Raw genomic sequence first — 26,317 nt, forward strand, 5'->3', positions numbered from 1 at the left:
ATTTCCCAAGAGCAACCCCCCCCAACACACACACACACACACACACATAGACACACACACCCTCCCAGGTAGCAGTCAACCCTAACCTGTGCACCCTCTTAGGAGCAATTAAGATAAACCTCTAATTCGTCTGCTTTATCCCAACCTGTCCTTTTCAGTCTCTCACTGACTGACCTCCACCCCCCCCCCCCCCCCCCCCCCCGCCTCCTCCTCCTCCTGCCGCTGCTCCCCATCCTCCTTCAGTGACAGAGGCAAGGAGAGCACTGAGTCATGACATCATAATTCACCGGCTCCAGTTTTCACGGTTAAATCAATATCAGTGTGTCCGAGTCAAGGTTGGAGGCTGGCCTTCACAGCTCGGCTCTTCCCACTTCTTTCTCATAGAAAATCATATAAATTGTGCCTAAAATAATTAAGCCTTCAGATCCATCTCTGGCCTATATTTTTTACCGGCTCCTGCCTGATAAACAGCGCTGCCAGAGATTCAAGGTAGTGCCGAGGAAGGAGCTGGTGTCTGATTCCCTCTCCGTCTTCCACTCTGTTCTCCAGCGATGTGCAGATCAATGCCAAAACACAGATACTTCAGATACATCTGTGTTTGGATCGATTCCTCTTCTGTTCGCGTATCAATATTTACATCGTAGTTACTATCTTGTTTCTGCATCAAAACTATCTCCTTGCTTGACGTATAATTTGACGGGAGCGAATCAGAAAAGGCTCTGATTGACATATTTGACATGTAGACTACAAACCCCACCGTGCCGCCTGCATGGCTTACTGAATATATTTATTTTGTTTGTGTGGCAAAATGTTAACATTTCATGAGAGGGGATAGAATAAAGCGGTGAGGGGCCGAGTGGACCGATGTTGACGGTTCTGCTCGGATCGTGCGATGGTCTGCTGTTCCTCCTGCTCTCTCGCTGCCTTTCAGCAGAACTGAAAGTTTGTGGTCTGAGCTTCCTTCACTCATCACGACACCAGTGAGTGGATTCATCACAGTCTGCTGCTCTACCTGAACCCCGCTACATGAACCAGGGTTTGAGTCCCTCCAGAAAAGACCACCATCAAAAGAGTCCAGACCTTCATCAATTCATGCCTGCGAAGAATTCTAAAGATCCACTGGCCAAATACCATCAGTAATGCAGATCTCTGGGAAAGAACCAACCAAGTGCCAGCAGAAGAAGAGATCAGGAGGAGAAGATGGCAATGGATAGGGCATACCCTGAGGAAACCATCAACAAACATCACACGACAGGCCTTGACCTGGAATCCTCAGGGGAAGAGAAAGAGAGGCCGACCGAAGAGCACCTGGAGAAGAGACCTGGAGGCGGACGCCAAGCAGACCGGCTACACCTGGAGGGTTGGAGCGAATCGCCCAGGACCGTGGACGCTGGCGGACTGTTGTGGATGGCCTATGCCCCTCCAGGAGGTCAAAGGCCTAGTAGAAATGATCTAAACACATCTGTTTCTTATCAAACAATAGGTGAACCAGAAGGTGTTCTTAAAATTGAGCTGAGCTTGTCAACAGACAAGGTAGACGCTGCTTCGGGTTCCAGGCCACTAGGGGGCCCCCAAGGGCTGACGAACTTTAGACGCTAGATCGATAGATATTTATATATAATATATATATTATATTATATATTAATATTAATATATAATATAATATAATATATTCTGTATAATGTTTATATTTTAGATTTGGGGTGTGAAGACAGCAGTGGTGTCAGTAGAATAACCAGGAACAACTTCTGAGGTCTCTGTCCAGAAGAGCGCAGTGCTAGGAACAGCTGAGATCCTGCAGAACCCCCCAGCTCCCAGGCCTCTGGTAGATCCTGCAGAACCCCCCAGCTCCCAGGCCTCTGGTAGATCCTGCAGAACCCCCCAGCTCCCAGGCCTCTGGTAGATCCTGCAGAACCCCCCAGCTCCCAGGAATCTGGCAGATCCTGCAGAACCCCCCAGTTCCCAGGCCTCTGGTAGATCCTGCAGAACCCCCCAGCTCCCAGGCCTCTGGTTGAGGACCCCAACTGGAAGGAGATTCTTTCTCTGGGTTTGACTCCCAATCAAGACGCTCCGGTAAGAAATCAGTCGCTGCAGGAAGTCGTCATGCTGAAACTTCAACAGTTACAATAAAATTCAACTTTTGAGCTGATTGTTTGGACTGATGAATGCTTTATGTCATGGAGTAAAAACGGCCTTCAATTCAGGTCAACACAATTTAAAAATGCAATCCAAAGCATGAGTGATCGTGATTAAAAAAATTAATGTTTTGGCAGCCTTCATGTGCTCTCGTGGTGATATCTCTTTCTAGCTGGGGTCCTCTACCAGAGGCCTGGGAGCTGGGGGGGGGGGGTTCTGCAGGATCTCAGCTGTTCACTGCGCTTTTCTTGGACACAGATCTCAGATGTTGTTCCTGGTATTTCCTGTAGCCATGCATCCAGCTTGGGGGTTCCTGCTCCTACTGCCCCCATCACTACTGGCACCACTGCTGCATCCATCACCACTGCTCTCTTCTCACGTTTATCCACCATCACTATGCCAGTATGATCATCCTACACCAGTCTGTCAGTCTGAGTCTTGAAGTCCCACAGGATCTTGGTTTAGTTGTTGTATATACACACCCAATATCGAAGTTGTGATTGCTGACGTTCCTTGTTGGTCTCAGATCATTTCTGAACATGTCTCTCAGGTATGTTTGTCCGCGGCCCCAGAACTCTGTAGAACCACCACTGTTCAAGTGGAATCTGTGGGTCTTTCTGTCAAAGTGAATTGAGAAGACTGTTTTGAGTTCTTTCCCATATCCACAAATAAACTACAATAAATTGAAGTGAACTGATTAGTTATACAGATTTTGGTAACTGAACCTTTCAACAGTAGAGATGAATAGTTCTTGTGATTTATAGCAAAAAAAAAAAAAGTTGATCCAGTATTTATCTAGAGTATGTGAGAAAAGTGCATGCATGTGTGTGTGTGAGTGTGTGAGTGTGTGTGTGAGAGAGAGAGAGCGCGCCAGAGAGAGAGAGGAGGAGGAGTAGAGGAGGTGCCTGGGGAGTCGGAGCATGCAGAGTCTGAACAGACTCCGGGAGCGCAGGGACAGACAGACGGGAGCTAACATAAACCTGCTGCCTTGCTCTCGAGGCTACCGGCAGCCAAGACAAACAGCGCTCCCCCCGCCACTGACCCCCCGCTCTCCAGAGAGGCGGCGGGCGGCGCCGGGCTCCTCCAGCGGCCATGGCCTCGCTGGAGGGCTGCCGCTGCCGCGGCGCCAGCGGCCGCGCCAACAGCAGCATTCTGTACAGCATCCTGAAGAGCGACAGCCTGGGGGGCGCGGAGAAGCTCCAGCAGCACGCGCACCCGCACCCGCACCCGCACCCCACGCAGCAGCAGCAGACGACCCCGGGGCACGCGCTCCAGAAGCCCCCCTCCTCCTCCTCCTCCTCCTCTTCCTCCTCCTCCTCCACCTGCGCCTCCGCGCTGCAGGAGCTCCGGCAGCAGCAGGCGTGCTCGTGCGGCTCCACGCGCCGCCGCGGCGTGCTGCGCTCCCCGCAGGTCACCTGCAAAGCCGCGTCGGCCGTGCTGGTCAAGACGCTGCGCTTCGTGAAGAACGTGCCGTGCTTCCGGGAGCTGCCGGAGGACGACCAGCTGATGCTGATCCGGAGCGGCTGGGCGCCGCTGCTCGTGCTGGGACTGGCGCAGGACCGCGTGGACTTTGACACCACGGAGACGGTGGAGCCCAGCATGCTGCAGCGGATCCTCACCGGCGGGCCCGAGCGCCACGGCGAGGCGCCCGCCGCGCAGAGCCGCGGGGCCGCCGGCGTGTCCGTGGTGGACATCGAGGCGATCAAGGCTTTCCTGAAGAAGTGCTGGAGTGTGGATATCAGCACCAAGGAGTACGCATACCTGAAGGGGGCCGTGCTCTTCAACCCAGGTGGGTCCGGACAGCATGATGAGTCCGTAACGTCCGCATGCAACAGGCTGTGAGTGTGAGTTTCCCGCTGAAGCATCATCAGCTGTTTGTCCCCCCCCCCCCCCCCCCCCCCCCCCCCCCCTCCCCTCCCCTCAGATCTGGACGGGCTGCGCTGTCTGCACTACATCCAGTCCCTGCGCCGGGAGGCGCACCAGGCTCTGAACGAGCACGTGAGGCTGATCCACCGCGAGGACAGCACGCGCTTCGCCAAGCTGCTCATAGCGCTGTCCATGCTGCGGGCCATCAGCCCCCCCGTGGTGGCGCAGCTCTTCTTCAGGCCCGTCATTGGCTCCGTCAACATCGAGGAGGTCCTCATGGAGATGTTCTACGGGAAGTAGGGCGCGAGGCGCTCCAGGTAGGAGCAGGGCGGAGCGGCAGGGACTCCGTTACCCCCAGGCACCTGCCCGAACCCTCACGGACTGTCAGATGACCGTCACACGCGAAGTGTGTGTGTGTGTGTGTGAGAGAGAGAGATAGAGTGTGTGTGAGTGTGTTTGCGCGTGAGAATGACAGAGAAAAAGAAAAGGAGTGTGTCCAGGGAAAGATGTTATTATAGAGGAAAAAAAAAATACCAAGCAGCTGCTGGAATTCATAACTTATTTGTTTTTACAAAAATTATTTTTCTATGGTAATAATAATAATAAAAAGTTTAACTGATTGTGCGCTCCTGTGTCGTATCTGGTCTGTTCCTACTGACATACTTTCCGGTGGCAGAGTGTGTGAAATCAGCCCCAGACTGAATCATCTGCAGCAGATAGAAGTCTGAGCACAGAAGCAGAGATGATAACGACCGTCTTATCACTCCTGTCACCTTGAATATTGTGAGTCATCCTGATGGATGTCGGCAGCGAAGGCTTTTCACATCGGCTGCAGATCGATAATGACTCACTCAGGCTCTTCACGGTGCAGCAGGTAGACAGGATCAAAGTTTCCACGGCTTGTGGAAATGTTGAAGTTTCATGTCACACCACCAGAGAGCATCAGCATACCGCACACAGCCTGAGCACCGCCCCCCCCCCCCCCACCCTCCAGCACCGGGGCAGAGAGGAGCCGGCCTTGGAAAAGTGCCTTCGGCGATGTTCTACCTGTCTTTCAGAGAATTGACAATAAATGTGGAATTTGGTGGCTGAAGATTAAAAAGAATCCAGAGGAATGATCGCTCATTGAAAGAAGCCAACAGGCAAACGCAACACCTGAGGCAGAGGTTAAAGTATCACACAGTGACCTGCTGCGTCAAGCTTCACCTCCAGTAATGAAGCAACAGCGCTGCTCTGGAATGACCATGTTCTTTATGAGGCTGAGTCCTGAAACACTTGACTTCCCCTGAAGCAGCGTGAATACTTTATCACTGTCCGAAGGCCAGATGGTTCGCATTAGCTGGTTTCCACGCTATTTGTTTCATAAATATCACACCAGTGAAGCTAGAAAACAGCCAAGCTAGAGAGTCAGGACTGTAAATCACATCTATCATTTAAAGAAATAAAAAGCATCCCTTAAGGTAGTGTTTCAGAAAAGTTTGCAAGTATAGTGAGAATCCTAAATTACATGTAAAAGTCCCACATTTCAGAAGTTACTACTTCCAGGTGACGCTGATCGAAGTGTGTGATCGACCCTGGAAAAGCTCCCAGTCCGTCACAGTCAGCACACTGCTGTGGGCGAATCACGGTGACCACTGAACCTAATCTAACTAACACACCTCTGTCCTGTGATCCAGGTGAATTACCCCCAGAAGCTCCAGACACACAGGCAGAACATGCAAACCCCACGCAGACAGGACCTGGCCTGAGATGTGACAGAACCTTAAACCACCGCTGGATGACGGTTTGTGGTCTGGAGTGTGGCTGGAGATGCAGCACACCACTACAGGATCATTAAACACACAGATCCTCTCCTGTTCCACTGAGCAGCAGTTCAGACAGCTCGTCACTGTGAAACCCGGCAGGGTGGATCAACTTAAAGAGGGAACCCACTCACTTTTTAACTATATGAAGGCAACAGTTCAATCTGTTGTTCAGCTTTTTATTTTGTACTGGTTTTAACATTTCTCTCACAATAAGAGGTTCCCTGGTTCGAATCCAGGCTTGGGAGCTTTCTCTGGGAAGTTTGATGTTCTTGTGTGTTTTTCTCTCCTTTTACTCCAGTTTTCTACTGCAATTAGAGATTTCGTGTCTTTAAATTGACCGTGTGTGTGTGTGTGTGTGTGTGTGTGTGTGTGTGTGTGTGTGTGTGTGTGTGTGTGTGTGTCCCGTGCTGGATGTACCCTGACTTTTGTAAAATGTCAGCTGGAACATGGACTGACCCTCCACTGGGTCTCCATCAGCATTCACCTCATCACTGAATGAACACTACTGCCTCAGAAACCGTTCATATGAAGCCGTTTCTCAAACGCAGCTTGCAGTTTAACCAGTTGGTTCAGTGTGTGGAGGTTTGTGGAAGTCATGTTAACGTACATACTTAAAAAATACAGGTTGTAGTGTAACTACTGGATGTCCTATATTCATTTAATTAAATATAGTATATGATGTGATTCTAAGCCAATCATCAGTTATCATAAAAGATGCTACTTTCACAGTGATTTGGAGATTCATAAAACTGTTTCAGTATATCTGGTACAAATTTAGAACAAAAAAAAATGTTTGAAATATTGAAGAATGACCACGATACCCACGGAAACAGTGTAATGTGAGACTCAATTTGCACGCTGTGATTAGGATCGTCATGACATTTCATCAATGTTTTATTGTACGGATCAATAAAACTGATCAAACTGGTAAGAAAACTTCTTTTGATTTAAAAAAAACAGAAACAAAGCAACAGAACAAAACAGATTATAACTTGGTGTTCACTACACAAAGATAAAACTTCATATTTCCACATTTAGGAACTTCTGTAACCTGGTTAGATGAACCGGCCATCTTTATTTTACTGAACTGAGCTCAACTTGATGTGGCTGTAAAACTGTTCAGGGTGTTAGATTTGAAATTCACATTTAATTTTTTTTAATTCTCACACTTGTCAGGTTGGAAACTTGAAGCAGACGTTATTCCTGCTCCACAAATGTACTGAAACAATTAAAGCAATGCTCCTTTTTCAGATGGTTAAAATGAAAAATACTTCTTCCTGCACTACCGCGTGGCGAATGAAGACCTTTATCCTCCTTTTTATTGCTTAAATATTAAAATCAGTAATTTGAAAAATGTCAGGCCATTTCCAGTGTTTTGTAATGTTATAAAAATCCACTTCGGGGAAGTGAATCCTTCACCACAAAAACTTTACGAGCAGCGATAATAACTGCTCCTGGTCCTGAATGCAAAAAGACGTGGCCACTTTATGTTAACTTCATTCTTATTATTAGGCTACGCAGAAGGCTTTTACTGTATATTTAAATAGAATATAAATATTTTATTAAGCTTTGAAGAATATTCTATAAATTAACAACAATAATAATAACCAGTGTATGTTATTAGAAATATGATGAGATGAGGCAGGAATGGGAGAAAATAATAAAATCCAGTTAAAAAGCTGAACACAGCTGTTAAGTATTTTCACTGCTTTCCTCATTTCATTCTCTGCTGTGGATGAAAAAGACAAAGACAGATGTTCATCTCCTCAGCAGGGATGGAATTTATGTAGAGTTTTCTGTCTCAGTCAGGAAGAGTCAGCCGACCGTGAAATGACCGCTTGTTTCTGGATAGGCAACGCAGTGTGTGTGTGTGTGTGTGTGTGTGTGTGTGTGTGTGTGTGTGACCTGGGAGTAGAGGAGGGGTTTATTATTTAAAACGCCACACAGCAGGCCGGGCCTCTGTGATGCTGAGTGGAATGAAGTGAGGAGAAGAGCAGCGATGTCTGAGCGACTCCGCTGCTTTCCAGACCCCACCAACACTTCGCCACCTAACTCCAATGAACTCAACGAAAATGAAGCCTCCCCCAAACATCTCGACCGGTTTCCCAGGAAGTCTGCGGCTCGGCAGGGTGACGGGATGTTTACGGCGGCGGCCGTGGCGTTTGGGAGCGTCCCTCAGCGCAGCAGCTGCTCGGTGTTTGTGCTGATTTGACTTCTGTTCATGATTCCAGAAAAAGACACAGACAAGCAGCAACAATGGAAGGATGGAGAGAGCAGGTGGCGTCTGTCTGCTCGACCTTCACTCTCACACACCGCCTAGTGGCGCCGTCAGGTATTACAGGAGACACACGCACACGCTTCACAGCTAGATGTTTCTCTTATAAACACACAAAACCACACTTATCTTAAAATACTTTCCAAATCATTCTGCGATTCAAAACTAAAAGGACATAATGGTCACAGAATCAAAATATGAAAGCCCGAATGGCTTTTATTCCTCTGAACACGAACATTTAATGGACACAAATCCAGACAGAACTGGCTGATGTTTGATATTTTTGTGGGTGATTCTTCTGTGAGGTAATTTAGGTCTTTCCCCCCCAAAGGACTCAAAATATAGTCTGTCTGAAAGAGAGAGAGAGAGAGAGAGAGAGGTGGGGGTGGGAGAGAGAGAAGATATTCTCGTTTCTGTCTCACTCCTTCTCAATGGGACCCATTTTCTCTCCAATTAAGCTCTTAATTGTTCAGGGTAATAAAGACTCTATTAATCATGTGTCTGCTATTAAAACTCCAGCTGTTCAGAGGGAAGCTGCCAAAAAGCCACCAGGCTGTCTGCTGGCTGAGTGTGTGTCAGTATTTACATGTCGACCACTGTTCGACAGAACACATTAATGAGCCATTTGGCTCCTGGTTTTTACATACAGGCTTTTACTCACTTTTTTTTTGCCTTTAACTTTGTGCGTTCCTGTGTTTTTCCCTCTTCTGCCCCAGTTTCCGTGTTCCTCCTGGGGCTGGCAGGCGTCAGTAAATCTGCTTGTTGTTTTTTTGTGTACAGCCGTGTTCTGTCAGTCTCAGTGCAGGAAGTGTTTATCCCCAGGAGAGGGCGCTGTTTGGCAGGCCTCACCCGCCGCTGTGTTTATGTTGCCAAGCAAATGTCAGGCATCATAAAAATCCTTGGCTTTGAGCCAAAACGCTTCTTATATCAGCGCTTAAATCTTTGTTGGGCGTTTGTGGCTTTATCTGACAGGAGGAGCGAGCGTGAGACCGGAACGTCCAGCCGGCATCGGAACAGGAAGTGAGGAAGTTCACCATTTTGGAGCCTGAAACCTGCAGAGCTCACCTCTGGAGGAGCCGCTTGTTGCTGTCTGAGAGTCGCTGGTTCACTTCAGACGTCGCGTCGAAGCCTCTTTTCCTCGTCATTCGTTCAGAATTCCTTTATTTCCCCCTGAGCAGGTGTTTCATGACTCAGACCAGAAACATCAGTGAACTTCAGATGAACCTATGAATGAATCTGTGACCAGACGAGGCCACATCACACTGACTTAACATCACTGACTGTTTCCCTAAGACACCGAGAACAGGAAGCCATGCTGCTTTTCCCAGTCTGTTGTAAATAATCCACTACAAATTCCCCAGATCTTGTCCAACACTAGGCCGACTGAAGGGCAGATTCAGCGGAAAAATAAATGTTTTGTGGACGCATGTTGAAGGAAAATGCAGAATTAACAACTTAAAGCTCGGGTAGGCGATGTTGTCCAAAAGCACTTAGTACTGTGTGCAAAGCGCGGGTCAATTTACGTTTATGTGCTATGAGAAACAGTGAACCCCGGACATCTCCTTCAATTTAAAAAACCCGCCCGGACGCCCCGGACAGGACGTACAAAGTGGACACGTCCGGGTAAAAGAGGACGTCTGGTCACCCTGGGCTTGGAGCGGGGTCCCATTGAAAACATGAGTTGAGATGCGCGGTCACGTCGGTGGGGGTGTGGCGTTGGGCCAAGCACTGATTGGAGTAGGAGGAGCTTGGGGGGCATGGGTTGAGGTGTGCCACTTTCAAATCTTGCAGGCTCTTCAACATCGTCTACCCTCGCTTTAAAATTTTCCTCAAACTCAACATAGTCCTCAGATACTTTATAATCACAAATCTCTACTGACTACAACCATAATTTGAACATTCACATCTTTTGTTCTGCACAATATTGAGCTGATAAGATTGATCTTTTAACAGAAAAAAGCATTTTTTATCTACATTTGTTCAAGATAAAACACTTTATAAAAAAAAGATTATTGTTGTTTCCAGTGGAAATGTGCATTTAGTGATGATTTCTTGATGATAATAAAACATCCGTCAGTGGAAAACTGAAAATGTGAGATTCATAATACTTTGAATTATTAAATAAGTTGTCTATTTTTACCTTTACTCATTCTCAAAGAAAAAATCCTTCACAGAGGTCAGAGTGAGAGTTGAAAGATTTCACCAATTTCTAACCAGGAACGTTTGAAGTGGACACAAAAGGAAAACATCCAAAGGAAATCAATGTTTTTAATGTGCAGTGAGAAAGTAAGGGCAACTGATAATGATTGTGTTTCTATAAAGATAGACATTTCTTTCCAAGTGAAAATTGTGTTTATATATTTATATAAATATCTATATTATATATAGAATACATATCTATTTTCTATGCATACTCAAAAATCACACCTTCAAATATATTTAAAAAGTCTTTCAAAACACAAATGAAGTCTTTTCTTTCCTTAAACATGAACTATCCATATGAAGCAAATGAATCGTCAGGATGGGAATAATAGTATGTTTTAAGAACCAAAACATTGAAAATGCTTCACTTTTGAATCTTGAAGAGTAGAGGACGTATTTCGTCGCGTGGGATTCAAAAGCGACCTTAATCTCTTAACAAACCAGGAACCACGTTGCAAGTGTACAAAACCAGCATAACACTTATACACAAATCCTCTTTCTATGGAAGATGAAATGCAAATAAGTATGACTTCTCAAGCAAACTCTTTTCTGTTATAAAAATAGAATTCTTTTTAAAATAATCTACAGATTTCTTTTTAAGGTGAGGCATTTCACTATCGCTCTAAAACAGCAAGGCTGTTTGTTTCAATAGAAAATATGAAGCGTTAGAGAGATCGGCCGGTCTGATTGGAGGAGACCGGCGCCGCTCTCCAGTCACTCTTCCTCGGTCCCACAGGACGGGATGTTTTTGCCTGCTTGTCCTTCTTTTTGCATATTCTATGATTTTTTTTTTTTCATTTAATCCCAAAGTGAGTTTTCCTTTTAAACTAGATACACCTTTTACAGGTAAACAAAAACAAGTTTCAGCCCCTCAAAGCTCCTGAAATGTCCAGGCAATTTTCAAAAGGTTTTTTTTTTTTTTTTTTTTAAACAAAATGTTCTCTTAAACTACACAAAGATTGATAAAACAAACAGAGAAACAAAAAAAAAAAAAAAAAGAGAACAGCGCAGGTACGTGACATACTGGCTTTCTGAAACAAGCGTGTTAAAATGAGAATAAACAAAGAAAATGAACCAAAAACATAAGAAAACGAAAATATACAACTCTGTATAACAAGTCAAAGCAAAGTCCTACAGTAGAGAAGGCAACGGACATGATCGAAGAAAACAAACAGAAGAACGGAACAGGAAAACACTGATGCTACAAAGAAATCCAAACATATGTACAGACCCTGTTTTCCTTTTGTTTGTATGTATGCACGTTTGCGTGTGTTGACGTATGCGTGTGTGTGCGTGGATTGCAGACGGTGAGTGTTCCGGAGTCCCGGCGAGTCTCTGTTCTCGGGCCAATCGATGAAGCGGTGTGTGTTTTCGTTTCTGTCCCCGGTCAGTCCCACACAGAAGACGTCCCGTGCGACGGGGACGCAGTCCACTTGAAAAACAGGAGAAAGCGTGTCCACCGGCCGGCCGCCACTCGCTGTCAGTTCAACGTCGGCCGGAGCCAGATGGATCCGCCGCCGCCGCCGTCGTGGCGGCCTCTAACGTGTTCCTCGGAACCAAGCGGGCCGAGACGGACCCGGTCCGACCCCCCTGAAGCCGGCGCCGGGCTGCGGGCCTTACCAGATGACGCTGGAGATGCTGGTCTCGCGGGGCAGCAGCGGCAGCATGGCGTTGTTGGCGTGCGCCTCCTCCAGGCTGTGCTCCCGGCTCTTCCCCGGCGGCCGCTGGCCGTTCAGCAGAGTCAGGGGGATGTTGCAGTAGGTGTGCTGGTTCCCCAGGGAGGACAGCGGCGGCAGGGTCCCCCCGGGGGGCAGGTCGTACTCGTAGCTGCGGTAGTAGTGTTTCTGCCTCATGGTGGTGTGGTAGGTGTTGTGGAAGGACGAGCGCAGCTCCGGGTGGGCGGTGGCCATGGCGGTGGAGGTGGCCGCCGCCATGGAGATGGCGGAGACGGTCTGCAGCTCGCCGAAGGGGCCCTGCTCGCTGACGTCCAGCGCCGGCTCGTGCGTGAGCATGGGCTCCGTGCGCCGGAACGGCATCTCGTACTGCAGCTGCTTCCAGAACTTGGAGCTGAGCTTGTTGCTCTTGGGCCCGCGCCACTTGATGACGGTCAGCGTCTTGATGGTGTGCTTCAGCGCCTCCACCTCCTGGTAGTTCATGATGCCGCGCAGCTCGGCGCACTCGATGAGGATGACCTTGATCTCGCCGGTCACCAGCATGTTGCGCAGCCGCGTCTCCAGCTCGAAGATGCTCCAGCCGCGCCGCACCACGTAGTTGGGCGTCATGACGATGATGAGGCGCTTGCTCTGGTCCACGCAGCGGGCCACGTCCTCGATGTAGGCTGCACAGGCGAGGCCAGGGGAAACACTCTCATTAGACATGAAAGGCGCAAAAAGAATCAAGTGACATGAGCAATGCTGATATAATTTACTACAGACAGAAACGGGACGGGGAGTGATGGATGGACGTCAGACACGAGCACAAGACAATGACAGCTGCTTATTCTGCCGCCCGGCTGCAGCCGTTGCTGTACTGCGGACCGGGAATCGATGACGCTGCGCGGGATCTGGGCCTGGTCCAGATCCCGCAGCGCCGCTCTGAGCGTCTCTCAGGCCAATGAAAGCAGCGGATGCAAGAGGAGAAGACTGAGGGCGAGTACCTCCAAAGAGCCGCGTGTCTTCCTGGTAATGCTCATTGGTCAGACCTAAACATAAACATGTTCACATTCAGGTCACAGGAGGAACACAGCACACACACAAAAACATCCTCAACACACTCTGGTGAAAGTGGCGGCGCAGACCCATCTTTTTTATTTCACATATGATTAATCACACACCGTGTTTCCCTGATTGGACATTCATCTACAATGATTCTGCTTGGCGCAGACGCTGCCGGCAATTTTCTTTTGATTAAAGGATCGAGGCGGCTCAGTCAGCGGGGCTCCGAGCCTCCGCGCATTACTCACTGATGTTTAATTCTGTCTGGACCGGCGAGGACGTGTTTGCGTTTTATCTGTTCCACATGAAGCCAAAAGTACAAACACATAGCATCAGTCCTAACTAGAGCGCAGAGCGCACCGCTGGCAGAGGCAGACTGATGCGCGCAGGAGAATACGTTCACACAGAATTTTTATGGATTTATTAATGCACGGATGAGAACGGCGGCGGATGATGAATTTGTTCAATACATCAGCTCCCGGTACACACTGTGTACAGTGCTCCCACATCTGCAGCGCACGGGACGGAAAGAGCCGCTGATCATCCACTCCGACCCGGAGGGGGTCGGGAGGACTTCAGAGAACGGGTTCTCAACGGCAGGATTTCACAGAAAATGACTCTGATCTGATCGCCGTTCAGAAGCGTGGAGGTCTTTTCCCCGACAACACAAGACGGTGAAAAACAACAGCGAAGACAAACACGGTGCAACACACACTTCAGACTGCAATGTGCTCAACACTGATATGCCCTCACACACACACACACACACACACGGTGCTTACTTCCAGTTGGAATGAGGTCTCGATCGGGGATGAAGAGCTTGTATCCGTAGTGCTTCTCCAGCACGTCGGGGAGGATCTCCAGGGCGAAGCGCTCCTCCTCCCGGGTCTCCTGGCTCCACTGGTCTGGGTCCACTTTGGTGTAGGACAGATACGCATCGTAGTCTTTATTTTCTGGGACAATAAACAAGCGATAAAGAGAATGGATCAGGAAAAATGTGGACACTCAAACACTGAAGTCCAAACAGTAACTGAGTCAGAAGAAACTCAAAAATGTCCGTTCACTCTGAAACACATCGTGACAGACGTACAGTACAGTACACACACACCCACACACACACCTATGAGCCATTCCCCCCTCTGTTCGTCACACTGTTCCACCAAAACACCAATTACCCACCGCTGTGTGCCAGTCCAGCAGCATCGCAGCGTCCCGACGCTTTTTTAACCACTTTACAATTTCAATGTCAGAGTCCTAAATGTTTAATTAGACTGTATTATGTCTGTCTTGCTGCTGCGCAGAGCTTTTAATTGCCCGATTGCCCCTCAGGGATAAATAGAGCTCCTCTGATTCTGATCCCGATAGAAAACACACTCTGACCCATTTACAACACGCACAACGCCAAATAACAAGCCCTGAACGCTCACATTCACGTAACTAAGCAGTATTTTTGGGCACTTGTGAGTATTTTTAAGCAAGTAATTTCACTACTCGATATAATTTGCACACTTATTTCAAAAACTATCATTCACTAGTGAGTAGGTCTGATTAAACCGATAATCTACTTCAGGCAATCAGTTAAACCACCTTTTTTAAATCTACAAAAACTGTTGTCGAACTTTAATATGCTGCATTTTCTGTTTGACAAAGACACTTTATTCACTTCTGCTGGAAAAAAAACATTTCAATAAATGTACAACACAGCTGTACTGATACGCACAACACACACTAACACACATATTAAAACATACTCAGCTGTTTTTACACTAACAGGTGTTAGTTACATCTCTGATGCATAAGAAGGTTCACTCCTATGGCTGGATGAACATTGTATTTGATCCTGAAGTGGAAATATAAATCTTTTTTTTTTTTTTTTTCATAGGAAAACGACTCCTCACTCAAAATGCGGGCTTTTATTGGTCTCTTTGAATCTCAGTCACAGAGTTGGATCAACTGGATCAAAGCAGATCAAATCATTTTAATTTCTTTTTCCTTTTCTGGGTGTCTGTCTGTGTGTGGTTTTTTTAACGCCTACTTTCAAACGCTGCTGTCATTCTGTGGAATTTTCCCTTTGAAAAGGAACATGCAATAATGATTCCTGCAGAAAGTAAAGAAACAGTTCATGAAACCATTTCCAAGTTTCTTCACATAACGTCCCCAGATTGTAAATATCCCTCTTCACTGCTTAACGGCGTCACTTTGAACAGATCTCACACACCTGACACACTCCTACAGCATACGTACAACACACACGTCTTCTCCATGATAACTTATTCAATTGGCCATTTTGTTTTTATGAGGAATAAATTGGGGTAGATGCAAAAATATCCAAATCAAGACTCTCGCAATATCCTTCTTCCTCTCAGAATGATTTCCCAGAAGGCAGTGGGAGAGACTGAACAGGCAGAAAATAGACAATAGTGGTGACATGTTCAGTAAGTTTTACTCATTATACTCCGTAGAAACTGAAATGTGGGCCAGCCAAAAAGGGAAGAAGGGCTTTTCAGAAAGCCTTTGAGGAGCATGCGCAGCTTTGAAACTGACTGGAAAGGCCAGGGCTGCGCTCGGTAGGATCCCAACATCAAACAACGCTTTCAAATTAGCATCCAACCTCGCAAATTAACCACCTAGCAAAGTTGGAAAATCAAAAACAGCTTGTATCAGCGGTCCCTGATGGTATGACTTAATCATGTGGAAGTTTGAGTCAACAAAACCGTGTGTAATAGATAATTCATGCCACTGTAGGAACAATCTTCTGAGTTCAGTCTTTCCAGAATTTTTGAGAAGAAAGTGGAGAGTCACAGTATCAGGCACAAAGGGAATAGACTGGGACATAAACAGAAAGAGATCCTGAGCTGAAGAAGCAAAAGTTAACTATGTTCTGAAGAGAAAACAGAAAAGTTGCCCTTCAATTCCAGGATGATTACACTTTTATTTGCTGCTCAGGGAAGGCGTGTCGAAGCTGTCCAGCTCCTATCTGGCCTCTGACAGCGGCGGGTGGGCGTCACTTCATGACATATTGAGACTGATCTCTTTTTAAATGGGCAACAAATTGAAAAAGTGCCTCCTCCCCCCCGATGCACCCATGACATCAATATAAATACACAATCGCATGCAGCTCCACAGCCGCGGCGCGGCGATGGAGGGGAAATGGGCTGCCGACGCCCAGACCAAACTGGAAAAGACATCTGTATCTACCAGGGATTAGGCTCCGGGTGGAGAGAGGCGCACACACACACACACACACACACACACACAGACACACAAATCCATGTAAGCAAACTGAACACATTCACATCTGTGAGAAGAGAAACCGCACATCCAGTCATCTGCGCTTGCTTGACATTGACTTCTGGATAAGAGAGTCTCGGTGAAAGAGGCGGAAACAAAGGAGGGGGTTGAAAGGCTACAGGCAGAGACAAATAGAGGATCTTTTCCGAGATGCATTGCGCTGTCTTTACCTCCATCCACATCCTCGCTGCCAAAGTGCCTCCTATAGAAAAGCATCAGCTCAATCTTGTAGCATTTGTAGAGGGAGATGAGAAAGATGAGAAGCAGCAGGATCGCTCCCAACCCTCCTGCCAGCTCCACGGTGTACATGAGCTCTGCTGAGAACAACACACACACACACACACACACACACAGCAGAAAACATTAGAAGCTGCAGAAACAGCCACGGCTTGAAATCCTTCATCTGCTCTTTTTTTTTTCCCGCCGCCTGAGTCAAACACACCACACTGGTTATTGATTCTGCACCTGCTTAAGCTCAAAGAGTTTCTTCTTTGTTCATTATTTTCCTTTTGAACTCAGAGAACAAGGCACTTATTGGACACATTTACATTTGCAGAAAGTTGGACCATCATCAGCTTTTTCGGCGCTCGGCGCCGCAGAATCAATCTTGGGAGACGCGAGGCTCATAATGAGTTCAAGAAAAATGAGACGGCACATTGCAGTAAGACACTAGAAAAAAGGAGATAATGAGAAATTGGGTTCATTTCTTTGGAGCGGCGCAGCCCGCACTTTGGTTCTCATCCATATGGAATTGTGACAATCCAGGCCGGCGGCGGAGGCGTCTCCCAAACAGGAGGCTTCAGGACTCGCCGGCCTCTCCATCACACCTCGCTCCCTTCTTTCATTTCTCCTTCCGCTCTTCTCTCCGCATCCCTCCATTCTTTTCTCTCCGCCATTATCTCCTCCACCATCTCTCCAGAGACCTCGCCTGGGGAGGGATGAGTTATGGAGTGTATTAAAGCAGCATTTACCTGCTCGGTTCGCCTTATTTCTCCGTCACGTTGCGAAATCTACCGCCATGATAATCAAAACGCACTTCTAACATTTCCATATCGAGGGGACGAAAAACACACTTTCATTTTATAAGACACGTTGGGTGCATTCTTAAAAATGTAAATACAGTCAAACATGGTCTGAATAATTATCTAAGCATTACTGTCACGAAGTCACCGTTATTAGTTTTGAGGGGAAAAACGTATCTGACACAGGGCTGAGGAAGTTGGACAGAATCATGTGACGAAACATTGAATAAAAGTAAAAAATAACATTGAACACACTGAATAAAAGTATTTTTAGAAATGCTTCTAATAATTAGCTGATCCTGCTTCATGCGTGGAGCGGGTTTGATCCTCCTGATGGCTTCCAGGTGAGGCACTCTCTGTTCCTGGTGCTGTTTTCAGTCCCTCGGCTCGGCTCAGCAAACCCTTCTCTACTTATTTACCATACAGGCGTATTGATCTTTACACACCTTGCTGCAAGAGCGGCAACAAGTGCACTCTGCCAAATTCCAAGCAACTTCTCCCAGATGTTTTTCTGCGTCGGCTGGTGGATTTTCCTTCAGTTATTTTTGCAGTTCTCACTGCAAGTGAGGAAAACATCCATCTAATTGTCTGTTTATTATCTTTCTCCATAGCTTCACTGCAGTAATCTGTCGCTGTTCCACTGACCACCGCCTCCTTTCTGAACTCCCTCTCTCCCTCTCTCTCCGGTCCTCGCTCTGCTGCGTTTGAGACGGTGGGAAGAGGGAATCCTGCGGGGAACGCTGGACCTGCTGCAGGGCCGGCGAGGAGACATGAAATAAACATCAGACTAATACGGATGAGAAACACCGAGCCAGAGAGGGGAGGGCGCCACTTCAAGTCTTCCTTTGTCTCTCTCTCTCTCTCTGGATGTGCTGAGTTGAGAGTTAAATGAAGCTGTCTTCACTCTACAAAGAACGTTCACGCCATCTACAAAGGGCGATCACAGACAGAGATTAACATGCATGTAATTGTATGCTGAACGTATTGGACTGTTGGGAAAAGCCGAGGATCAATTTGCTGTTTAAACAGCCATCAAACGACCTTCCTCACATGAAAAGACCTCCAGACGCGTCAGAATCGCCTCACCGCTGCTCCGGTACTTCATTTGATAAAAGTGTAACAGCGCTCGGATGGTTTTATTTATCATTCATCACTTGAAGTCCGCTGGAACAAGGTGACACAGAACATACGTTTCAAGGGTTTTTTATTTTTTTAAAAACTTTTTAAAGCCGCCCTTTGGGGACAAAAACAAAAACAAAAAAAAAAAAAACAACTTTAATGGAGGAAACACACTTCAGAGGTGAGCAGTGGGAGGCGTCAGAGCTCTTACCCCGTCGGAACAGCTGGATGGTGGCCTGGCGACGGCCAATAGCGTTTTCCACATAACACGTGTAATTTCCCAGGTCCTCCTCCTCCAGAGAGTCGATCGTTAAAGATATGGCCACCTCCTTTTCACCAAGATGCTCCTTGACAACCCTGCACACAAACATGAAGCACAATCCTGAGCAGGTCTCCTCCGGAGCAGCTTCTAAACTCCGTCTGGTTCAGTCTAAACTCACACTGAGGCGTTGGGTTCTTCATAATGGACCGCACCTGTTTCTCACAGTGGTTTCCTTCATGATTTGCTTTCATTAGAGTTAAGTTAATGAATTCAGCTGTTCTCTTTTCCAGCTAGATTCAGAAACTCAGCCTTGCAGACGGGGTTAAGACCTGGGTCCACCTCGGTCAGGGCCCAGACTGAACCCGGTCGGCCATAAAATAAACACTTTCTTCAAAATTATGAAGAACCGTTGTTACAAAACAAATAAGTGTGTTAAAAATGAAAATATTCACCAGCACTGAGTGTGTGTGTGTGTGTGTGTGTGTGTGTGTGTGTGTGTGTGTGTGTGGCCTCGGGATGAAACCTCAAGTACTTCATGGTATGTTAATTTTCTTTCCCTGCTCTCAAAACATACAGGAAATGAAAATCAATAAAGGAACTTCCTCAGTTTGTGTGTGTGTGTGTGTGTGTGTGTATGTGTATGTGTGCGTGTGTGTGCGTGTGTGTGTGTGTGTGTGTGTGTGTGGGGGGGGTCAAATAATGGCGATGAGAAGAAAATCTTTTTATAGCGGCTGCCATGGTAACGGCGAGAAGGAGAGAAAGTAATATTCCATAAAGTAAATGAGTGTCCCCCCGCTGGGCTGGTTGAGCCTGATGGAGGGGAGGACGGGGAGATAATGCTCCCTCACACCTCAGACACACTGCTTAGCTCACTCCACAGCACCTCAGCACAAAGGCACTCCGGAGGAAACAAAGTGCAAATGAGAGAAAGAGAGAGAGGAAAAAAAACAACATTTCTCTGTTTGTGTGTCCCTGCATGTATCAACCGCTGTGCTGAGAAGGACGAGTGGGATGAGGAGCGTGTGTGTGTGTGTGTGTGTGTGTGTGTGTGTGTGTGTGTGTGTAGGGGGATAATGACTCTCCAGCGTTTCGCTCCTCTCTCGCCTTCAAGCCGATAAACTGCACATAAGATGCGGAGATTTGGCGTGGGTAATTGAAAGTGTACCACGGGCCGGGCGTGTTGCGCTGTCAGGTTGGGCGCTGGCAGAGGGAATCATGGGAATAATTCATGCCTCTCCGGGGAGCGGCGCTTACTTTGAAGCCCCGCGCCTCACATGATCGCGCCATGTGAGCCGGCACGGCTCGCTCTTAGTAAATGCCCCGGTCCTGAAAGGAGACGGGGGGGGGGCGAGGGGCTGCAGAGGTGGGCAGCGAAGCACAGGTGAGACACACACACACACACACACACACACACACACACACACACACACCCAGCTGGGCTGCAGACTGAACTCCTCCCTCTCAAACACTTGCAGGCGCGGTGAATAGCAGTCATTATCTCATTACAGTGACACCTGCCAAGAAGCGTGATGCATCTCACACACACACACACACACGCACGCTCACTCACACACGCACACACACACACACAGCCAGCACTTCATGCTGGAAGCTGAGGCGTCAGAATTAGCGAGCGTATTGATTGAAGCGACTTTGACAAAGGTCTGAGGGTTTCCCAAACTGCAGGGGGGGGGGGGGGGGGGGGGGGGCAGAGGTCGTGAAGGCCGACCTGTGGCTCCAGCTGGGATGGAAACAATTCAGCATGAGGTTTGGTCCATCAGGAGAGTGTTGTAATAATGCTTACAGTTTTTTTTACAATGGCTTAAACACGATTTTGAAAGCAGGGCTCGGAATTTCAAAACACTACAGACAACTAGCACAACCACACACACAATATGGAAAACACCTCACACCCTGCGAAAAATGAAACACTACTGAAAAAACTATATACACATGTAAAAACCAGACTATGTTACCGTATGAAACACACACATTTCATATGGTGTATTCATTTGATGAGTCGTGCACTACAATTCTGTAACGTCCCTGATATTGAATTTTTCACTTGGGGACCGAAAGCAGATATGAGATTAAAATGCGATTAATTAGATTAATTCATTACAAATCCTGTAATTAATTAGATAAATTGTTTTGATCGCATGACAGCACTTGCTGTGTTTAAGTTAAAACACTTTTGGCAGTTCTACCTCTGGACCTCTCAGTGAATAGATTACTGTCAGTGAAGCACAGAGAAAGTGCAAATAAACAACATAGTAAATTTGAACACATCACGAGATCAATGCTGCAGACTTTTGAAAATATGATTTCATTTTTTTTCATATAATCACATTTAGTCAACACAGACAATCACAAGAAAACACATCCCAACGCTGTAAACCCACAAAATAGACAAATAAAAATACATACAATACAAATAAAATAAAAATAAAGAAAACAAAAAGAAATCTGAGTAAAATAAATTAAATACTAAACATCTGTTCACCTAGCTGGATCTGGCCAGAGAGTTTCATCTACATCACAGGAAATATCTTCGTTGGCAAGACAATGTGGGAAAACCGTCTTGAACGACGGATCCATCCTCGCACAGCTGCAGCGTCAGTTTGGTCACATTGATCATTTGAGCCTCTTCCATGGCCTGAATGAGGGGCGTCTGAGTCTGGGGCCGGAGATCAGAAACTCTCCACCGCCAGGCCCAGAAAGATTCTTGGATGAGGTTTAGAAATGGAGAGTATGGAGGAAGGTACACGACTGTAAACAGTGGATGGTGCTGAAACCAGTTCTGGACCAGAGCAGAGTGGAGGAATGATGACACACTGTCCCAGACGACCATGTAGTGGATCTGCTGCATTTGGTTATTTCCTGGGAGGAGGCTGTGCAGTCTGTCCAAACATCTGATCATTTGATCTGTGTTGTAAGGGCCCATGTTGGCCTGACGGTGGAGAACCCCATTCAGGGAAATGGCTGCGCAAAGGGTGATGTTACCACCATGCTGCCCTGGGACATTACTGTAATTCTAGCCCTGTGGCCAATGATGTTTCTCACCTGTTGTATTTTCATAGTGCTCTAACCTGACAGGTGTGTCTACAATAAAGCAGTCCTGTGTTTATACACCTGATGTGGGTGTTTAACCAAACGGCTCATGGCTGTGGTGATTTGTCCATCAGTGCTGTGGAATTTCAAGGAAGTGACATCTTGATATACGTCTGTGTCTGATGTATACAAGTGTGTTTAGTGTTCTGCAAATGACTGTGTGTGTTGTTCTGCAAAAGTGTGAGGCTGACTTCGTGTTTATAGTGGTGAAAATCTGGTGCCGTGTTTTGCTCCTTGAGTGTAAGGTATTGACAGTTATGTGATTCTTTTGTTTTTAGTGTTTATGCAATCATAAAAAACTGTAAGTGCCTAATTTACATGAAATGTGACAGGACTGCTTTTATTTAATCCACCTTTGTTTTGTTTTCTCATCACTGGTGCGTCTGCAATTCCCACCAGCGACACTTCGTGGAGCAGTGAGTCGACTTTGCTGTTTTTGGACATTTTGGTTAATTAATTACTATTAACCAGCCTTTTCTTCCCTACATAAGATTGTGTACAGAGCATGGAAGCGTCCTTCATTGCAGTTCGGTCTTTATTGCCATGATCTTGCTTCTATCCAACACCTCCGATCCGTGCCGATCTCTGACTGCTCACAGTGAAAAGAACGCCATCATGGAGACATGAATCCTCACGGCCCGGAGGGGGAATTCATGCTGCTTAATTGGGAAAGCCCTATGAGCTGGAGGATGGGTAATCTTACCGGTTCCCACAATTCATTTACCACATTTTATAAATATCTGTGGAGCCAGCTGCACGGTGGTTCAGCCTCTCGCCTCATGGCGGGAAGATTCCACTTTGATTCTCATCTTTTCAATACGGTTTCTCCTAAAACTCAATCCACCCCATTCAGTCCAAATGTTCAGTAAATCAGTGTATCTAAATGCTGAAAGTGTGTGTGTGTGTGTTCGGGTTGACTTGAGCCACATGTGACTCCCAATCAGAGGTCGTAAATCTCAGAGGCTTCCTTCAGCAGGTTAATGCAACATTTCAGGGGCTAAAACAGCCGAGGAGGTCAAAGTGTCCAGACCGACTGGACGTTTCTGAGTTGTATTTTGGTCTCACTTCACTATAACCTGAACCGACACTGAGGAGAACGTTCTCCGAGATGCTTTACGGCCGATCGCTGAGCAGTAAACTGTGACTGCGAGATGTTCACATTTCAAGAAAGGTACGCAAACTCCTGTAAAACCCCGAGCTGAAGCCTCCTGCCTTTCGGGGGGTGATTGAGTCTATTGATACAGCCCGAGCAGAGTGAGTAAATCGTGGACTCGTTCTGAACCGTGGCCGCTGCAGGCGCTTTTCCTTATATATTTTCTCTCCCCCTCATTAGGAAAAGCTCTGTGTTTGCTCACTTAGTGATCAATTCCAGCCTTTTCACAGCTTTCATACTTTCTGTTTAATGTACACCTGCAAAACACCAACTGAACCGGGTCAATACCGTATCGATCAGTTCCTTTATTATGCTGAGCCAGATTTGTTTTGCTAATTTATTAATCTCTGCATTGTATGCTAATGCCCAGTCATCCATGCTATGATAACAGCCCAAGCCTTGTCTCGCTGCCGCAAATGAGAATTTATGGACTTGGGTCACGATAGAAATGAACTCCTCCGAATCGATAAGCCCGGAGTTGGCTAAATAAATGCCTGCAGAAAGTCTGAGCTCGGGGTACGAACGCTCCTCTCTGGGCTTAAATTTGCCCGCTGATGCGTAATAAAACTAAACGCGAAGCGGGAGCCGGTCGGACGAAGGCGGGCGGGTCTTAAAACGGCGGCCTCGTCCTCGCACATTTGTCCGTGCGTCTCCATTCTCTCCATCTCTCCCCGTGTTTCCTCGCCCCACATTTCCGGTTACGGTTTACGAAAGTAAGAGCAAAGCGGCGGCTGGATGTGAAGACGCCCGGGGTAGCAGCATCAGCAACACAGAGTGCACGATCGGATATATTATTGATCAGCTCCATGAAATATCGGTATGAATAATTGAGAAGACAACCGCTCGGCCTGTGAGCGGGGGAATCCTGGTGTGAGGGAGGGAGGGAGGGATGGAGGAGACGGTGTGGGTGTCTGCTGCATCTTCATATCAGTGAGCCGACGATCGGAGATGTGTCTTCATACGTCACTCATCAGTGACTCCTTTCTTTTTTTTCTAACACGTCTTCCCTGTCGACTCCCACTCCCTGTTCTCCACCTCTCCCACTCCTTCCCTCCGAGCCGCCGTCCTCGGCTCCCCGCGGCCCATCTGCATGCCGCCGAGGTGGGTGCAGTGAGAGAGATAGCGGGTAGCGGCGGCGGTGTGAAAAATGGCAGTTGTTAACCATCTGACAGGGCTGTCTCCCCCGAGCTGCAGCCTCTCCAAACAGCCCTAATGGGAAACATGCACACGGACCAGGGAATGGACTTGTTTAAATGTGTAGCGCCGCGAGCCGGGGACAGACACGGAGATGGGCTTGTTTTAAGTGTCTGAAAGCCCTGGAAGTGTGGCTTTCGTGCTGGAGCCGGTGCAGCGTTGCACCGTAATGAGACCACAGCCAGGGGAAATGTGCATAAACAGCCTCGTGAAAACACGTCCAGACTCATGTTTTCACCTGTGTGTGCAGGACGAGAGACGCTTTTTGTAAAACACTGCAGTGCCGGACATGAACCTTATAAAATAGCAACCTGTTCTGCCCCAGATAGGAAAAAAATACTACATAAGAGACGACACAGTCAAGATAAATTCCCCATCTTTATAGGACAGTGCAAAACAGAGATTGATTTGTGTTCCGGGGGGTGCAGTAAAAGCCTCCTCTGCTGCTGCATTGGCCTGTGTGTTGACTCGGAGTGCAGTGGACCAGGGTTCGAACCCCTGCTGCACCAGGAGGCACAAACTGCAATGACGCTCCTCTATCAAGAGCAAACAACATGAATCCTTATAGCATTAATGTTATAAAACCCAGAGACACAACGGCTGGAACACGATTTGCTTGAATCTACATTTCTTTGACTTTGATGCAAATTAAAACCTAATTTTGAAAAACCAGACAGTTCCCAAAAAAAACAACAACCTAATTTCTTTTGATTGAAAAATGTCCTAAACTGAACATCACTGAAACAAAAATGCCAAAAGAGAGAGAGAAACACTTTTGAGTCATGGCGTCTTTTTATCCCCACTGCACACTAATTTGGTTCAGTTTTCATTTATTTAAAAGTATCTCCACTCGAGTTGAGCAAATAAACCTTTTGAAACACCACTGTGGGCGATTGTGTTGTTTATGCTGCAGATTCCATCCAAAGATATGCTCTAAACCTAAACAAGGAAGCTGCCAGAATCAATGAAAAAGGACGTTTCAAATATCTGCATCATATTCGAGCCCCGGCCAGATATACTGAAACCAGCATCTGGCAGGAAGGGAAGGGAATTAAACTCTGGAACATGGTTGGTTTGCTGAATGCAATTTGGAGTTAATGGACGAAAACATGCAAAACCATTGATTTCCTCCTTTAATATTGCGCGGTAAATTTATCCACAGCTTCCATTAATTCCTCATTACCCAGGGAAACGGCGGGCCTCTTACTTGATGTCGGACTCCTGGACTCGCTCCTCGTCCAGGTCCTCTATGAACTTCTCGCCCTTCATCCAGTAGATGAGCGGGCTGACGTCTCCGCCGTAGCCGAAGAACGCCCGGCAGGTGACGTTCAGGGCGCTTCCTGCAGAGACAGGAGATGACACGCTGTCAAGCCGGACGCTCCCGCCGCCGCCGCCTCACTCGTTCATGTTCCTCACCCAAAAATCACTGTAATGCATCTGGTGAGAGCCGTCAGAGTCAGCTCAGACTCTCCACTGCTGACAAGAGATGACATGGTTTCTTTCTTTTTTTCATGATCTGTCCATCTTGCACCCCCCCCCCCCCCCCACACACACACACACACACACAAATATGTCCACAAAAAACTCCTGGTCGCAGAAGAAAGTGGAACATTTGTGCTCTGTCAACTAAACTTTGATGGGATTTGCAGCTGTGACTGAGGCTTCACAGAGCGTCTGTCTGCGGCTGCTCTGATTGGCTGGTTTGGTCAGCAGTGCAGAGACACACAGGAAGCGTCTGAAAGCAAGTAAACAGCAATGAACACATGAGGGCACTCAAGAGCTTCCTAAAACCCCCCTGAGACTGTCCACGAGGAAATATGGCAAAGGGAAGTGAGAGGAGACAGACAATAACATTATTTTATTTTGAGCTGCTGCCGGGTATGAAGGAAGGTCAGGAGTCAACAACTGCAGTTTCCTGAGAGCCGATGTGTGGAAGAAGGAGGAATTGTCACCTGGGAGCCAACGCGGCCCTCATTTTGTGAATGAATGGGTTATCTGTTTGGCTCTACGGTGAGGGCAGGGATCCAACAATACATATTCATATCCATTCAAATCTTTCATTTGACACTGAGGACGCACGGAAAATCAGCGACGAGAGTGATGAGATGAGAGACGGCTTCCAGAGGCCTCTCTTCCCCGCTCATAAGACTTCTAATGTCTATGAACT

At 47.2% G+C, this 26,317-nt stretch overlaps 2 protein-coding genes across 2 annotated transcripts in view; one reads left to right on the plus strand and one right to left on the minus strand.

Annotated features, from left to right (window-relative positions):
• The first annotated feature begins 3,085 nt into the window (after positions 1–3,085).
• On the plus strand, positions 3,086–23,468 carry nr0b1 (nuclear receptor subfamily 0, group B, member 1). The gene is made up of 4 exons (XM_030112609.1): positions 3,086–3,925; positions 4,061–4,303; positions 15,797–15,801; positions 23,457–23,468. Exons 1-2 carry the CDS (start codon positions 3,229–3,231, stop codon positions 4,300–4,302), a joined length of 939 nt encoding a protein of 312 aa, XP_029968469.1. The 5' UTR covers positions 3,086–3,228; the 3' UTR covers position 4,303; positions 15,797–15,801; positions 23,457–23,468.
• The window catches only part of il1rapl1a (interleukin 1 receptor accessory protein-like 1a), a 163,884-nt gene continuing 148,655 nt past the window's right edge, over positions 11,089–26,317 (minus strand). Inside the window, exons 7-12 of the mRNA XM_030112608.1 lie at positions 25,358–25,490; positions 18,642–18,787; positions 16,460–16,603; positions 13,781–13,951; positions 12,941–12,985; positions 11,089–12,622 (exon numbers count right to left, since the gene is read on the minus strand). Of these exons, the coding sequence (XP_029968468.1) occupies positions 11,901–12,622; positions 12,941–12,985; positions 13,781–13,951; positions 16,460–16,603; positions 18,642–18,787; positions 25,358–25,490 (1,361 nt within the window). The 3' untranslated portion in view covers positions 11,089–11,900. The remainder of the gene's footprint in view (positions 12,623–12,940; positions 12,986–13,780; positions 13,952–16,459; positions 16,604–18,641; positions 18,788–25,357; positions 25,491–26,317) is intronic.

The sequence above is a fragment of the Salarias fasciatus genome, chromosome 16 (genome assembly GCF_902148845.1).
Source record: "Salarias fasciatus chromosome 16, fSalaFa1.1, whole genome shotgun sequence".
Classification (NCBI taxonomy): domain Eukaryota; kingdom Metazoa; phylum Chordata; class Actinopteri; order Blenniiformes; family Blenniidae; genus Salarias; species Salarias fasciatus.

Coding starts and splice junctions, on each gene's coding strand:
- nr0b1 (XM_030112609.1), top strand. CDS start 3,229: ATGGCCTCGCTGGAGGGCTGCCGCTGCCGCGGCGCCAGCGGCCGCGCC. Junction 3,926..4,060: donor GGCCGTGCTCTTCAACCCAG/GTGGGTCCGGAC, acceptor CCCTCCCCTCAG/ATCTGGACGGGCTGCGCTGT.